The sequence below is a fragment of the Dendrobates tinctorius genome, unplaced genomic scaffold (genome assembly GCF_039654945.1).
Source record: "Dendrobates tinctorius isolate UK_male_01 unplaced genomic scaffold, ASM3965494v1 ptg000127l, whole genome shotgun sequence".
NCBI classification, from domain to species: Eukaryota; Metazoa; Chordata; class Amphibia; order Anura; family Dendrobatidae; genus Dendrobates; species Dendrobates tinctorius.
Genome location: NW_027361795.1, coordinates 6,439,257 through 6,456,190, shown reverse-complemented (window position 1 = coordinate 6,456,190; position 16,934 = coordinate 6,439,257). Strand labels below are relative to the sequence as shown.

The 16,934-nt window shown below is 43.8% G+C and overlaps 1 protein-coding gene across 2 annotated transcripts in view; it reads left to right on the top strand.

Annotated features, from left to right (window-relative positions):
- The window catches only part of AMPD2 (adenosine monophosphate deaminase 2), a 213,174-nt gene that overhangs the window by 28,845 nt on the left and 167,395 nt on the right, over positions 1–16,934 (top strand). The window contains exon 1 of one of the 2 annotated variants that reach the window (XM_073542450.1): positions 1,865–2,093. The exons of the other annotated variant lie outside the window; for it this stretch is intronic. Coding sequence (XP_073398551.1) covers positions 2,033–2,093 — 61 coding nt within the window. The 5' untranslated portion in view covers positions 1,865–2,032. Of the gene's footprint in view, positions 1–1,864; positions 2,094–16,934 lie in introns of those variants that run through there. 2 annotated transcript variants of the gene reach the window in all.

The following is a 16,934-nucleotide window of genomic DNA, read 5'->3' as shown; positions in this document are numbered from 1 at the left end:
AATATAGCAAACTGTATTTGGTCTTATAAATCGTATTAACTGCTGATGTATAGAAACAGATGCCATACGAATGACAATATAGATGGCAAATCGTCCGTTTTCTACTGGACGATTTTCTTATATGCTCGTGTGAACTTCACCCAAGGCTGCGTTCACACACTGATGTGACACGGTAGTGCTGTACGCTTTTTTTCTCGGTCAGTACACGGCCCAGTCGCACTATATTGATCCAGTCCGTGAGACTCCGAGCATGTCCTATTCTTTGCAGAACAGACTCGGCCATTAGAGTCTATATGGATCCACACAGAAGACAGACTGTGTACTTCATAGTTCCACCATGGTGTCATCTGTTTTTATTGATCAATTGCTACGCGTGAATTGATAAAAAAAAAAACATGCTTCAGTGATGAAAAAAGACAGGATACTTGAGAAAGAAATCTGTCCATTTCTATCAGATGGTACCACATGGCTGAGTGAATGTAGCCTAGGTGCTCATTCACACTACGGTCTTTCTTGTATGAGTGCTATACGAGTTTAGCACTTGTACCTATAATAGTCTGTGAGGCTGTTCATTTGTCCCATTATTTCCTTGGACTGAGTGGTCTGTTTAACCCCTTTCTGACCTTGGACGCAGTAGTACGTCCAAGGTCAGATCCCACGCTGTGATGTGGGCTCCGGTGGTGAGCCTGCATCTGCATCAAAGCCGGGATTTTAGTCACGCACCAAGCATGCAACATGCTTGTTTGTTAGGTGAAATGATGCTTTGGAAGGCTTAGGCTGTGTGCACACGCTGCGGATTTTGCTGCGGTTCCGCAGCGGTTTTGGCCGCTGCGGACCCGCAGCAGTTTCTGCTGCAGTGTACAGTGCCATGATTCCCTATGGGAATCAAAAACCGCTGTGCTGACACTGCGGAAAAAACCGCGCGGATTTGCTGCGGTTTTGAATCCGCAGAAAGAATTGCATGTCAATTCTTTCTGCGGAAACCGCTGCGGGTTCCTATCTCCACCATTGTGGAGATGGTGAATCCGCAGGACCAAACCGCAGGCAAAACCGCAGATAATCCGCAGGTCTTTGGACCTGCGGATTATCTGCGATTTTTGCTAAATCCGTGTGGATTAATCCGCAGCGGATTCCGCAGCGTGTGCACGTACCCTAAGGGTGCATTTACCCTGCACAATTCAAGGGAACAAGGAGTTCTAAGGAACACTCATTTCCTGAAAATTCTGTGTGGTAAACAAACTGCTGATCACCTGACGACCAAACGTTTTGCCACGGGTAGTATAGGGCTGGTTTTCCGATGCAAATCATATAGGGCCAGTTTAGACTATACGTTCTGTGGCCAAAAATGACCGCTGGTTGACGGTCCTTCAATAGCCGGCCGCGGTCCCAATGCACAGAACGATCAGTGATAGATCGTTCTGTGCACATAGTTGTCACTGTTCTCGGCGGCACTGGACTTACACAGGCGGATAATCTAGGAATAGCGATTTTTATGGCAGCCATAAGCCCAATTCACCTCATGAACCAGCATTCTGACCGCGTGACCAGGAACCTGTTTACACTGCGCAATTATCGTGGAACGACTGTTCCTATGGAACATCCCCCATAATCATGCAGGATTTGTGGTCAGAGTAAGACATTGGTGAACATGGAGAGCAGCACTTCTTTGGACATTTTGACTCGAGGACATATCCTAGAAGGAGGAAACAGCCATTTTTATTTGATTGGGTCTCGCAGTATAAAAGCAAGAGAAGAAATTCACAATAAAACAGCCATTTTGCAATGATATGATATCAGATATCAGAGAACCGTTGGCCACACACATTCCCCACGAGTCCACGACATGTCGAGCATGATGACTCCATTCTGCGTGGATCCCCTCAGTCAGCACACTGTTGCTTGCAGGGAAGGAGGAGCCTGCGGTACCAACTGTACCCATACTTGAAGCGTGCACTGCTCGGGCACACAGAGATCGCCCACACACAGACCCACACACGGCCCCTGCACTGTGGGATACGGACTGCCAGCCACCATGGCCGCAAGCAAATCACCTTTCAAAAAGCGAGCCAGCTTACAAGCCCCGAGCGCAGCAGGCAAGTATGGTGGTGGCTGACAATGGGCGAGTGAGGATGTGTATGTGGTCCCCACAGGCACGTACGGCGGCCGGTGTGTGCGCAGCACCTGGGAGCCCTCAGGAGAATAGAAGGAACAGAAAATGGCGCGGTTAGTGTGCCAGGGTCACCCCTCAGGGCATAGAATAGGGATAGACATAGGTGACAAATGGCTGACAGGTCCCAGGAGACATTTCCTAGCTGTGCAGCAGGGATGGGACATGTTCCCTCACTGGTTCTGGAGCAGCCATGCTGGAGCTGCTGTCGTATCCTTATGGTCTAGCTACCGCGTATGGCAATAGTCACTCCTGTGTGAGCCAGGATGGCATGGTTATGTGTAAGGCTACTTTCACACTAGCGTCGACCGACGGACGTAGCAATGCGCCGTTGTGGAGAAAAAACGCATCCTGCAAAGTTGCCCGCAGGATGCGGTTTTTCTCCATAGACTTGCATTAGCGACGCATTGCGACGTATGGACACACGTCGCATCCATCGTGCGACGGATGCGTCGTGTTTTGGCGGCCTCGACGCACAAAAAAACGTTACATGTAACGTTTTTTTGAGCGTCGTGCCCGCCATTTTCGACCGCGCATGTGCTGCCGAAACTCCACCCCCTCCTCCCTGGACATTACAATGGGGCAGCGGATGCGTTGAAAAACTGCATCCGCTGCCCCCGTTATGCAAATCTTTCACAACGTGTGTCGGTACGTCAGCCCGACGCATTGCGACGGGCCCGCACCGGCGCAAGTGTGAAAGTAGCCTAAGGGTGTGTGCACACGTTGCAGATTCTGCTGCGGATCCACAGCGGATTTGGCCCTGCGGATCCTCAGCAGTTTCTGCTGCGTTGTACAGTACCATTTTAATCTATGTAAAATGAAAACCGCAGTGCACACGTTGCGGATTTTTCTGCGGTTTCAACATCGCAGCATGTCAATTATTTGTGCGGATTCCGCAGCAGTTTAGCACCTGCTTCATTACAGGTGTCAAACCGCAGGGGAAAACCGCAGGCTAATCAGCAGAAAAGTGCACACGCTGCAGATTTTTCCGTGTGGATCCACAGGTAAAACCGCAGGTAAAGTGACCTGCGGACTGGCCAGCGGTTTTCCCCTGCGGTTTGACACCTGAACAATGGAATAGGTGTCAAACCGCAGCGGAATTCGCAGAAAGAATTGACATGTGCACTGCAGATTTGAAAACCCATAGGATAACATTATACTGTACACTGCCTGCGGAACTGCTGTGGATCCACAGCAGAATCCGCAGCGTGTGCACATACCCTTAGACAAATCCGTGTGGAAAATTCCGCAGCAGAATCCACAACGTGTGCACACACCCTTAGGGCTCATTCAGTCGGTCAGTTCTCTCCCATCATCATCTATAGGGCTGCTCAATGCAGGGCTGTGGAGTCGGTAAGCCACAGTTGCGACTCCGACTCCGACTCCTGGATTTTATCAGGCTCCGACTCCGGCTCCGACTCCGACTCCTTCATAAATGGCCAATTCATAACAACAAATTTACTGTTGTAAAATATTAAACATCGTGCTTATTCAGTTTCTCATCATCATATAAGTAATCAGACCACTTAGAGCAAAAACTACATTTATTAGAATACAATTAGAATATAGCAAATAACATTTACAAACTTTTCTAAACTGTAAGTAAATATGCAATAAACACTTTTAATGCAGTTAATAAGAAGAAATCTATAAATTTGTCCTCAGAAAAAGTATTGCCTCTGTCAGATCCTCCTTCATGGATGCCCTCAAATCTGATCTAATTATTTTGAGAGCAGAGAACAACCTCTCTTCACTAACTTGTGTTGGTGGCAAAGCAGTAACCACTCGGGCAACATCTCTGACAATGTCAGGATACAGAGGAATCGCTTGTTGCACTGTTATTTTTGATGAACGGTCAAATTTCTCAATTTCTTTTAGTGCACATGAAAAATTCTGCTGAAATGTACTGGCTGTGTTCCTTGATGGGGATGACTCTTCTTCTATGCGGGAACGCTTTGCATGGTCTTTGTGATCCAAATATTTTTCGAAATTAAATTCTTCATCAGTTGATGATGAGGGTGAAGATGTGGCAGGACGACCAAATTCTTCTTGTTCCTCCTGACTGTTCTGCAACCCTTTCATCCTTACTGCTATTTCAAACAGCTTTACTTAGCTGTTGATCATCTAGAAGAATCCGATGCATTGGGTCTACATAAACAGCTGCCAAAAGAATGTTATTTTGTAATAGTAGCTCCTCTCTCCGTTTCATTGATGTAGCAATGCCACTTGCAATTAACCCTCCTCTTTGGGACAGGCGAAACATCAGGTTCTTCCACTCCTTTAAGAAAATACCTGGAGTTAAGTCCTCTGCTTGTAATTTTTTAGTCACTGTAAATGGGTGCTCTAGCAATTTTTCCAGCTCAGTCACCTGATTCCACTGACTTTCATTTAGCGTCAGTTGAGGGTTAGCCATGTCTACAAGAAAGGTTTTCAGTTCAACCAAGCGCTGAATCATTAAGTAAGTACTGCCCCATCGTGTGGCTTGATCAATAATTGCCCCTTTTCCAGCACGTCTCTTCAAAATTGAGTCAACTTTAGGGGTTCTGGCAACAGTAGCCAATTTTCTCACCTTGCCAATCAGTGCAGCAGCATGTCCTTCTTGCAGACTGTCTCTTATAGCCAGCTGTAGCGTATGCACAACACAGCGCATGTGATGAATGAAAGAACATATTGACACAGTTTCAACAAGATCATCTAAACTATCATGTTGCTGTTCATCTGAAGCAACTTCAGTTTGCTCCTCAGTTACAATACTGTCTTCCTCTATTTCAAACATTTCTGTGTCTGTGGACCCAGAATGTTCTTCTAGCTGTTGGTCACCATCATTACTCTCATTCATTAGCTTAATAGTACTTATCATATTTGAAGCATTGTCAGTTACGACAGAAAGAACTTGCTCTTTTTTAAGTTCATAGTCTTGTAGAACCTTTTCCACCAAGACCTGGAGAAACTCACTGGTGTGATGAGCTTTGGTGTCTTTTACTGCCAATGTCTTGGTAACTATTTCATTTTTGTCACAAACAAATCGGACATTGATGGCAAAATAGTTCACTCTGTGACGTGTGCAGGCATCCATTTTAAGAAACAGAAAGCGTCCCTTGAGAGTTTTTTAAGTTCTTCCTTTTGTTTAAAAGCTTCTTCGATTACTAATTTTCTAATACTCTCTCTCTCCAGAGAAACACCAAGCTTGCGGGCCATTTCCCCATTCAGACACATAAAAGCTGGTCGTGAAAATGATGAAATAGGCACACTATCCTTTACAACAAGCTCTATGATGTTTTTTAAATGTATCTACTGTCATTGTCACAGTAACTTTGTCACTGACAAAATATCTTGCAACTGATGGCTGCAAAGTTCTCTGCTCCTTTGTTTGGCTGGAAGAGCTGGGCACTGGTTCATTGGTTTGGATGCAGTCTTTCTCATCCACTGCTTTCAGTACTTCTGGATGAAAGCGCTGTAAATGTCTCTTTAGATTAGAAGCTCTGGTAGGAGCATTTTTATCTTTGCCTGAATATGCACTCATCTTGGCTTCACAGCATTTGTTTTCGTCTGGATCATTTGTCATACACTGACAGACATAATGTTTTCTATCTTGAGTGATGGTGAAATGTTCAAATACAGCTGATTTAATGTGATGCTTCTTTGACATTCTCAGGTTTTTAATTCTGCATTCACAATCCAAATGACAATTGTTTTTCCTAAAAACAATTGTACAAAATTATTGCCAGGTCGTACAACTGATATAGTGGTCAGTAATACTGTTATTATTCCTCATGTACTCACAGTTAACTGATGCAAAGCTTGTTGAAAGGATAATACTTCTTACAGTCTTCCTCTTCTGAGTAGCAGGCAGCTGTGAGATGCTTGGAAGACGCACACTTAGTATGATCTAGTCTAGAGGAGGAGCTTTACTACTAAGAATTTGCAACACATTTTCACTTTCAGTTTCATACATTGTAAGTAGGGGGGTTGGGGCAGCATGAGGTTAACCAAGTATAAGATTAGATAAGGGCAGTGGAGAACAGTGACACACAAGAAGTAAGAAATGTCTCTATCTCCAGCAGAACTGCTTATCACTGTTGTTCATAGTTTGATAGAACATATATATTTGAGTAACATTTATAAAATTCATATGAAAGTTCAATTATGAAATATTAATACATTTTTTTTAAAGCTGGAGTCGGAGTCGGTACATTTCTACCGACTCCGACTCCAACCAAAACTAACTCCGACTCCACGACTCCGACTCCGACTCCACAGCCCTGGTTCAATGGTCCATATACAGTGGGGCAAAAAAGTATTTAGTCAGTCAGCAATAGTGCAAGTTCCACCACTTAAAAAGATGAGAGGCGTCTGTAATTTACATCATAGGTAGACCTCAACTATGGGAGACAAACTGAGAAAAAAAAATCCAGAAAATCACATTGTCTGTTTTTTTTTTCAGTTTATTTGCATATTATGGTGGAAAATGAGTATTTGGTCAGAAACAAAATTTCATCTCAATACTTTGTGATATATCCTTTGTTGGCAATGACAGAGGTCAAACGTTTTCTGTAAGTCTTCACAAGGTTGCCACACACTGTTGTTGGTATGTTGGCCCATTCCTCCATGCAGATCTCCTCTAGAGCAGTGATGTTTTTGGCTTTTCGCTTGGCAACACGGACTTTCAACTCCCTCCAAAGGTTTTCTATAGGGTTGAGATCTGGAGACTGGCTAGGCCACTCCAGGACCTTGAAATGCTTCTCACGAAGCCACTCCTTCGTTGCCCTGGCGGTGTGCTTTGGATCATTGTCATGTTGAAAGACCCAGCCACGTTTCATCTTCAATGCCCTTGCTGATGGAAGGAGGTTTGCACTCAAAATCTCACGATACATGGCCCCATTCATTCTTTCATGTACCCGGATCAGTCGTCCTGGCCCCTTTGCAGAGAAACAGCCCCAAAGCATGGTGTTTCCACCACCATGCTTTACAGTAGGTATGGTGTTTGATGGATGCAACTCAGTATTCTTTTTCCTCCAAACACGACAAGTTGTGTTTCTACCAAACAGTTCCAGTTTGGTTTCATCAGACCATAGGACATTCTCCCAAAACTCCTCTGGATCATCCAAATGCTCTCTAGCAAACTACAGACGGGCCCGGACATGTACAGGCTTAAGCAGTGGGACACGTCTGGTACTGCAGGATCTGAGTCCATGGTGGCGTAGTGTGTTACTTATGGTAGGCCTTGTTACATTGGTCCCAGCTCTCTGCAGTTCATTCACTAGGTCCCCCCGCGTGGTTCTGGGATTTTTGCTCACCGTTCTTGTGATCATTCTGACCCCACGGGGTGGGATTTTGCGTGGAGCACCAGATCGAGGGAGATTATCAGTGGTCTTGTATGTCTTCCATTTTCTAATTATTGCTCCCACAGTTGATTTCTTCACTCCAAGCTGGTTGGCTATTGCAGATTCAGTCTTCCCAGCCTGGTGCAGGGCTACAATTTTGTTTCTGGTGTCCTTTGACAGCTCTTTGGTCTTCACCATAGTGGAGTTTGGAGTCAGACTGTTTGAGGGTGTGCACAGGTGTCTTTTTATACTGATAACAAGTTTAAACAGGTGCCATTACTACAGGTAATGAGTGGAGGAAAGAGGAGACTCTTAAAGAAGAAGTTACAGGTCTGTGAGAGCCAGAAATCTTGATTGCTTGTTTCTGACCAAATACTTATTTTCCACCATAATATGCAAATAAAATGAAAAAAAAACAGACAATGTGATTTTCTGGATTTTTTTTTCTCAGTTTGTCTCCCATAGTTGAGGTCTACCTATGATGTAAATTACAGACGCCTCTCATCTTTTTAAGTGGTGGAACTTGCACTATTGCTGACTGACTAAATACTTTTTTGCCCCACTGTATATTCATGGACCTCACCGAATCAAGGAGTTGTGCAATTTTCATTCTAGTCACAGATCAAACACGCCAATGTCAGACTGTGGGTCCATGACAAAACCCAGACCGCCCTTGGATGCCATTTGTGCGGCAGCCATGTGCTGTCTGTTTTTTTACTGAATGTCCTTGTTTGCACAAGCGTATTTGATGGTCCGTGTATAATCTGCTATTCCAGGTCTGACAGTCTCCTGACAGGATCTTACAGCTTCACGTGTCTATGAGGCTGTATGTTCGGGTCCAGGGACCTGCCGTCAGTGCGGGCATTACGATCCATATACAGACCGTCAGATAAGCTCACATGAGCCCGGCCTTTGTTAGGAGAATCTTGAGAAACATATATCAGGTTTTTTTTATTTTGCATGTGATAAAACACTGATGGCAAAACCTGATACACAGAAAATTGGATCAAAAACACTGATGAAAATCAGTTTTCCCGTATAAGAAAAAATACATCTGAATGATCCCAAAGTCATTACTAACCAGAGACGAAGCTGATATTTGAAAGCGCTGTGGAATGGCGCTATCTACACATGTGGTCAAAATTGTTGGTACCCCTCGTTTAATGACAGAAAAAAACACAATGCTGACAGAAATAACTTGAAACTAACAAAAGTAATAATAAAGCAAAAATCTATGAAAATGACCAAATGAAAATCAGACATTGCTTTTCAATCATACTTCCACAGAATTTAAAAAAAAAATAAAAAATAACTTATTAAATAGGCCTGGACAGAAATGATGGTACCCTTAACTTAATATTTTGTTGCACAACATTTTGAGGCAATCACTGCAATCAAACGATTCCTGTAACGGTCAATGAGACTTCTACACTTCTTGACAGGCATTTTGGCCCACTCCTCGAGAGCAAACTGCTCCACTGCTGCCGTCACTCGGGACCAGAGGATTCAGCTGCATAGAAATACAAGCAGCCGCACACTCCGGTCCCAAGTGCCAACGGCAGTGCTGGGTATTGATGCGAGTTTCTCGCATTGCAGTTGCAAGTGTGACCCCGGCCTTACCCATAGACTTGCCTTTCTGACTTTGATAGGACACTAGGATCAGTATTGGACATGTCTCTGCGATTTTGCAGTCTACTCGATCCGAGGAAAAAATCTGCCGTGTGCACAGTCCCGTACGTACGAGTGCTATCCATGAAAAAAAACAGAGTTGGTCCAACTTTTGCTGCAAAAACTGTCTTCAATCTTGTGGATTTGGGAATTTTGCCTATTCAGCTAGAAAAGGCAATGATGTTGGAGGAGATGTGTACAAGCTCATGTTCCTCCATACTAGGCTGTGTCTGTATGCACATTGCCCTGGAGCGCAGTCATGCTGGAACGGGAAAGGTCTTCCTTAAAGTGTCAATACAATTGTCTAACATGTCTTAGAATGTTGTTGACTTAACAATATTCTACCCTGGTAATAAAGGGCCTATCCCACAGCCCCATACCATTATCCCCACACCATATTTTACAGTAGGTACCAAGCATTCCCATGAGAAGTATTTTCCTGGCGTCTGCCAAACCAAGGTTTGTACATCAGACTGCCAGACAATGAGAAGTGATTCATCAATCCAGAGAGCACATTCATCTGACGCTTGGCATTGCGCTGGTGCTCTGAGGTTTGTGTGCAGCTGCTCATCCACGGAAAAGTATTTAATGAGGCTCACGACACACAGTTCTTCTGATGCTGTCACTTCCAGAAGCAGTTTGATGTTCTGTAATGACTGATGCATAGGTGATTTATTTTTACACTCCATGTTACCCTCGATGGTTTCACTTCACAATAATCACATTTATAATTGATTGGGGCAGATCTGGTAGAGCAAAAATATCACAAACTGACTTGTGGCAATGATCGGTAAAGTTTCTCTTTTTGGAGAGCGCCTAGTTGGCTTATTATTATAATTATAGCGCCATTTATTCCATGGCTCTTTACATGTGAGGAGGGGTATACATAATAAAAACAAGTACAGTAATCTTAAACAGTACAAGTCACGACTGGTACAGGAGGAGAGAGAACCCTGCCCGTGAGGACTCACAGTCATGCAATGCTCTCCTGGGAAAATAAGTTATTATTATTTACTTATATAGCATCATTGATTCCATGGTGCTGTACATGAGAAGGGGTTACATCAAAATACAAATATCACTTCAAACTAACAATGACAGACTGGTACAGAGGGAGGAGGAACTTGCCATTGCGGGCTTACATTCTACAGGATTATGAGGGAGACAGTAGGTCAGGGGTTTCAGTAGCTCCAATGGTGTTGAGGTGGCAGTGTGGTCATTACAGGTTGTAAGCTTTTTGAAGAGGTAGGTTTTCAGGTTTCATCTGAAGGATCCAAATATGGTGGATAACCGTTACAGAATTCCAGAGGATGGGGGATATTCGGGAGAAATCTTGGAAGTGATGGAGTGAGGAGCGAATAAACGTGGAGGAGAGAAGGTCTTGGGCGGACCGGAGATCATGTGAGAGATGATATTGGGAGATTAGTTCAGAAATGTACGGAGGAGAAAGGTTATGATGGCTTTATAGGTGTTAGTAATTTAAACTGAATACGCTGGGAAATTGGGTGCCAGTGAAGGGATTTGCAAAGAGGAGAGAGTGTAGCGAAGAGAGAGATTAATTAGTCGGGCAGCAGAGTTTAGGATGGACTGGAGGTGTGCGAGAGTGTTAGAAGGTAGGCCACAGAGGAGGATATTGCAGTAGTTGAGGCGGGAGATGATTAGGGCATGCACAAGCATTTTGGTAGAGTGAGGGTTGAGGAAAGGGCAGATTCTGGAAATATTTTTGAGCTAGAGGCAACAAGAGGTGGCGAGAGCTTGGATGTGCGGTTTGAAGGACAGGTGTTATGAATGGGTCACCGAGGAGGATAGCAGGCCCAGGTTAAGCCACAGAAAACCAGAGAGGTTGGTAACTAAGCGGATGCAGACCCCTGATCCTGTCCACACAACTAGCAGTAGTCGTGGAGCGTACCTACAATGATACTAGACGCCTCGGCACAGCCGGAGAGCTAACTAAGCCTAAAGCAAGAAAGGGGAAATCTAAACTGCCCCGGAGCAGACCCCAAAGGAATAGATAGCCCCCAAACATATATTGTCGGTGAGACAAGATGAAAACACAAGCTCAGGCAGAAAAATAGACTGAGCAAACGATGGGGCCCACACTGACTAGACAGGAAAGGAAAGACACTGTCTGCAATCACGCAAAAAACCGTGCAAGAAGTCCAACACGTCTGATGCACAAAAACACTGAAGTCGCACGACTTTGCCCCCCACTATATCAGTACTCTAGTATATTCTGAAAGCAAAGCAAAAAGAGACCAATATAAAAGGGGACAAAACAAACTGGCACATGCAGTAAAATATGGGCGGTGATTCGGCACAGCCCCACCCGTAGCTAGCTCACCCGCACAAAGCAGAGATAAACAAAACCAGATCAAATGCAAACAGAGTAGCAAATGAACCACTTAGCTGAACATGCAGGGAAAGAGCAGGAGACATCAGACCTCAGGAGGCACAGGGAGAAAATCACCAGCAGAGATAGAGGGAGTCAGCTGTCTTAAATCCCAATCAGAAACCCCAGATCTCCAATCATCTTCCTCATCAGGTGGCAAGCCTCTGTCATTCATATCAGCTCCACTATCTTCAGTAATCACCAGAGGGAAGCCAGAAAGAGAATTCACAACAGACAGGGCAGAGTTAAGGGTTACTTCAAGGCAGCGGATTTCCGGGACAGGGGAAAGTGTTATTTAATTTATTGTGATTGATCAGGTAGGGAAGATATTTGAGATGGAGGAAAGATAATTAGTTCAGATTGATCTTGAGGAAGTGAGAGGAGAAGAAGGAGGATATGGTTGATAGACACTCTGGGATTCTGGACAGCAGAGAGGTGACATCTGGGCCAGAGAGGTAGATCTGAGTGTTATCAGCATATAGATGGTACTGGAAGCCATAGGACTTTATGAGTTGTCCCAGGCCAAGGGTATAGATTGAGAAGAGAAGGATAAAGTTTTAAGGGACACCAACAGAGAAGAGGCACGAGATGAGGAGGTAGTGTTGGAGTAGGAAACACTAATTGTGTGGTTGGTAAGGTATGAGAAGATCCAGGATAGGGCAAAGTCTCTGACATCAAAGGAAGAGAGGATCTGTAGTAGGAGGCAGTGGTCAACCGTGTCGAAGGCAGAAGACAGGTCTAGAAGTAGGAGTATAGAGACATGTCTGTTAGCTTTGGCTGTAAGTAATGCAAGTCTATGGGTAAGACCTGAAGCCAGATTTAGGTTGTCGAAGAGCGAGTTAGATGTAAAGTGAGAGGAAAGTTCAGCGTGGACGTGATGCTCAAGCAGTTTGGAAGCAAATGGGAGCAATGATATGGGCCGATAGCTGGACATAGCGCTTGGGTGAAGGGATGGATGACTTTTTGAGGATAGGTGTGATTGGGGCATGTTTAAAAGCAGATGGGAAGGTACCAGAATTTAGTGATAGGTTGAAGAGATGGGTTAGGGATGGGATAAGTGTGGTGATGAGGTTGGGGAGGGGGTGAGGTGGGATGGGGTTAAGTGCACAAGTGGTGAGGTGTGATTTGGAGAGGAGATGAGCAAGCTCTCCTTCAGTGATTTTGAGCTGGAAGTTGTGGGGTTAGGGCATTAGTCTGATATACAAAGTTGATGTGGTGGTCAGACAACAAAGTCTTGCCTTGTTTGGTCTATCTTATTGTAGAAGTGTGTGACAAAGTCTTCGGCAGAGATTAGGGAAGTCGGAGGGGGCAGTAGTGGGCAGAAGAGGGAGTTAACCCCTTCATGACCCAGCCTATTTTGACCGTAATGACCTGGCCATTTTTTGCAATTCTGACCAGTGTCCCTTTATGAGGTAATAACTCAGGAATGCTTCAACGCATTCTAGCGATTCTGAGATTGTTTTTTCGTGACATATTGGGCTTCATGTTAGTGGTAAATTTAGGTTGATAATTTTTGCGTTTATTTGTAAAAAAAAAATGGAAATTTGGCGAAAATTTTGAAAATTTCACAATTTTCACATTTTGAATTTTTATTCTGTTAAACCAGAGGGTTATGTGATACAAAATAGTTAAGAAATAACATTTCCCACATGTCTACTTTACATCAACACAATTTTGGTGACAAAATTTTTTTTGTTAGGAAGTTATAAGGCTTAAAAGTTCACCAGCGATTTCTCATTTTTACAACAAAATTTACAAAACCATTTTTTTTTTTAGAGACCACCTCACATCAGCGATTTCTCATTTTTACAACAAAATTTAAAAACCATTTTTTTTTAGAGACCACCTCACATTTGAAGTCAGTTTGAGGGGTCTATATGGCAGAAAATACCCAAAAGTGACACCATTCTTAAAAACTTCACCCCTCAAGCTACTAAAAACTACATTCAAGAAGATTATTAAACCTTCACAGGAACTAAAGCAACGTGGAAGGAAAAAAATGGCCATTTTAATTTTTCCAACAAAAATTTTCTTTTGGCATCAATTTTTTTTATTTTCACCTGGGTAACAGGATAAAATGGATCCTAAAATTTGTTGGGCAATTTCTCCTGAGTACACCAATACCTCATATGTGGTCATAAACCACTGTTTGGGCGCACGGCAGGGCTCAGAAGGGAAGGAGCGCCATTTGAATTTTTGAATGGAAAATATGCTGGAATATTTAGCGGTTGCCATGTCGCGTTTGGAGAGTCCCTGTGTGCCTAAACATTGGAGCTCCCCCACAAGTGACCCCATTTTGGAAACTAGACCTCCAAGGAACTTATCTAGATGTGTGCTGAGCACCCCCAAGTGCTTCACAGAAGTTTATAAAGCAGAGCAGTAAAAATAATAATTTTTTTTCCTCAAAAATGATTTTTTAGCCCGCTATTTTTTAGCTTCACAAGGCTATCAGGAGAAATTGGACCACAAAAGTTGTTGTGAAATTTGTCCTGAGTACACAGATACCCCATATGTGGGGGAACGACTGTTTTGGCGCATGGGAGAGCTCAGAAGGGAAGGAGCGTCATTTTGGAATGCAGACTTTGATGGAATGTTCACGGGCGTCATGTTGCGTTTGCAGAGCCCCTGATGTGCCTAAACAGTAGAAACCCCCACAAGTGACCCCATTTTGGAAACTAGACCCCCCAAGGAGCTTATCTAGATGTGTAGTGAGCACTTTGAACCCCCAAGTGCTTCACAAACGAAGAGCCATGAAAATAAAACTTTTTTTTTCCTCAAAAATGATTTTTTAGCCTGCTATTTTTTATTTCCCAAGGGTAACAGGAAAAATTGGACCCCAAAAGTTGTTGTCCAGTTTGTCCTGAGTACGCTGGTACCCCATATGTGTGGTGGAACCACTGTTTGGGCGCACTGCAGGGCTCAGAAGGGAAGGAGCACCATTTGACTTTTTGAATGGATGGAAAATTAGCTCCAATCGTTGGCGGACACCATATCAAGTTTCGAGAGCCCCTGTGTGCCTAAACTTTGGAGCTCCCCCACAAATGACCCCATTTTGGAAACTAGACCCCCTAAGGCTACTTTCACACTTCAGGTTTTCGGCGTCAGGCGCGATCCGGCGTCGTGCCGGAACGCCGGATCCGGCATATGTTTCTGAAAACCGGATGTGACGATCCGGTTTTCTGCCAGATCCGTCTTTTTCTGGACAGACAAAACCGGATCCGTCTCATCCGGTTCATCCGTTTTTCTATCCGTTTTTTCGACGGATTACGCCGGATCCGGTTTTTAAAATTGACCCTTGTGGCCTTCCGAACGGGATTGGCTACTGGAAAACTATATATAGCGTGTTCCTACAGCCCTTCTTTGACAGGTTGTAGAGGAGAAAGTGCAGGTTGGAGAGAAGAGCAAGTTACTGGCGAAGATGGATGTTGTGATTGGAAATATTTTGAAGAATTTGGCGGATTTTACAGCGGAGGCGAATCGTTTGAGGGTGATTGTTCTGGAGAAGGAGAGAGCGAGACAGCAGCGCATCAGGCATCGTAGACGACGTTTGTGGATCCACCCCATCACAGCCAAGAGAATGACGCGTGGGGTCTATTCTACACTATGCATGGACCTTCGACGAAACCCGGATAAATTTTTTGGATATGTTAGGATGAAAATGGAGAATTTTGATTACTTGGTGGAGCGCATTGCACACCTCATAAGAAAAGCGGACACCTATTGCCGCTTCTCTGTTTCACCCGCAGAGCGTCTGATGGTGACTTTAAGGTAAGCCACATTTATTGGATGTGATCGCATCAGAGCACACTTTCACTGCAATCTTGTTGGTGGTAATTTGTATCTCCAAGTGTTATAGGTCAGTTTTGGTATGTAATGCTGTGATTTAAAACTAATTTATTGTTTTTTAATTCCCCACAGATTTCTTGCAACTGGAGAATCCCTTTCGTCACTGCATTTCCAGTACAGACTCGGGATTTCCACCATATCTGGAATTGTGAAGTACACATGCCGTGCACTGTGGGACTCCTTAGCTGAAGAGTTTTTACCAGAGCCCACAACAGAGAGGTGGATTGAAATTGCTGACAAGTTTCAACAGATATGTCAGTTTCCAAACTGCTTGGGCGCTGTGGACGGGAAACATATCCGCATTGTAAAGCCAGCTGGATCGGGATCTGAATATTTCAATTACAAGAAATATTTTTCAATTGTCCTCATGGCCATCGCTGACGCGGAATACAAATTTATTGCGGTTGATATTGGGGCTTATGGCCGCTCCAATGACTCTCAAGTTTTCAAACTGTCTGCCATGGGGCGTAAACTGTATGGAAACACCTTCCAGTTCCCACCACCTAGACCGCTGCCGCAAACATCTGGTCCACCTATGCCATTTGTCTGTGTAGGGGATGAAGCCTTCCAGCTGTCAGAACACCTTTTGAAACCGTACTCTAGCAGAGGATTGACAAGACCAAAACGCATTTTTAATTACCGCCTCACAAGAGCAAGAAGAATGGTTGAATGTACCTTTGGTATTCTGACAGCCAAATGGCGGGTCCTATTGACTGCGATCAACCTCAAGACAGAAACTGTGGACGAGGTGATCAAAGCGTGCGTGGTACTCCACAATTTTGTTATCTGCAAGGAACCCATTTCCATTGAGGACACCTCTGAAGAAACCACCTTGCAAGATTACCATGACATTACCACTAGAAGTTCTGTGACAGTTTCAGTAATGAGGGACAATTTTGCACTATACTTTATGTCACCTCAAGGCAGAGTACACTGGCAGGATGACAGAGTGTGAAAGATTTGTGCCCTAACCAAACTTGTGTACCTTCTGGACCAACAGTATATACCTTTGCCAACCAAAGTTGGCTATCTTGTCATGGTCTCTATTTTTAGCTTTAGGCCACAGGTGTGTACCTGGTTGTGTTTTATGCAAAGTATTTCACCTTTTAACAAAAGTTGTGTACATTGTTAGGAAATCACCAACAATAAACACAACTTTTTAGGTGAAATACTTTGCTTCAAACACAACCAGGAACACAACTGTGGCAAAAAGCTAAAATTTACCCACAGTTATATACCTAGTTTTGAATACCATTTCACCTTTTAAATACCCTGTATTTAACCTTTTTCGCCGCAGAAAGAAATGACAGACAACCAGTGTAAAATAATTTAACTTTTATTGAAAAATGTTTTTTTTAGTAAACTTTTTTAAAATTTTAATAAACTTGTTTAATAAAACTTTGAAACTATAAAACTGAAACCATAAAACTGGTCATTTTTATTTAAATACACACATTATAATTCTGTGTAGTGTGTGGTGGAAATACTGCTGTAGGGGCTGCGGGACACTTCGACACTGGGAGTGTGGAGAGAGGACTGG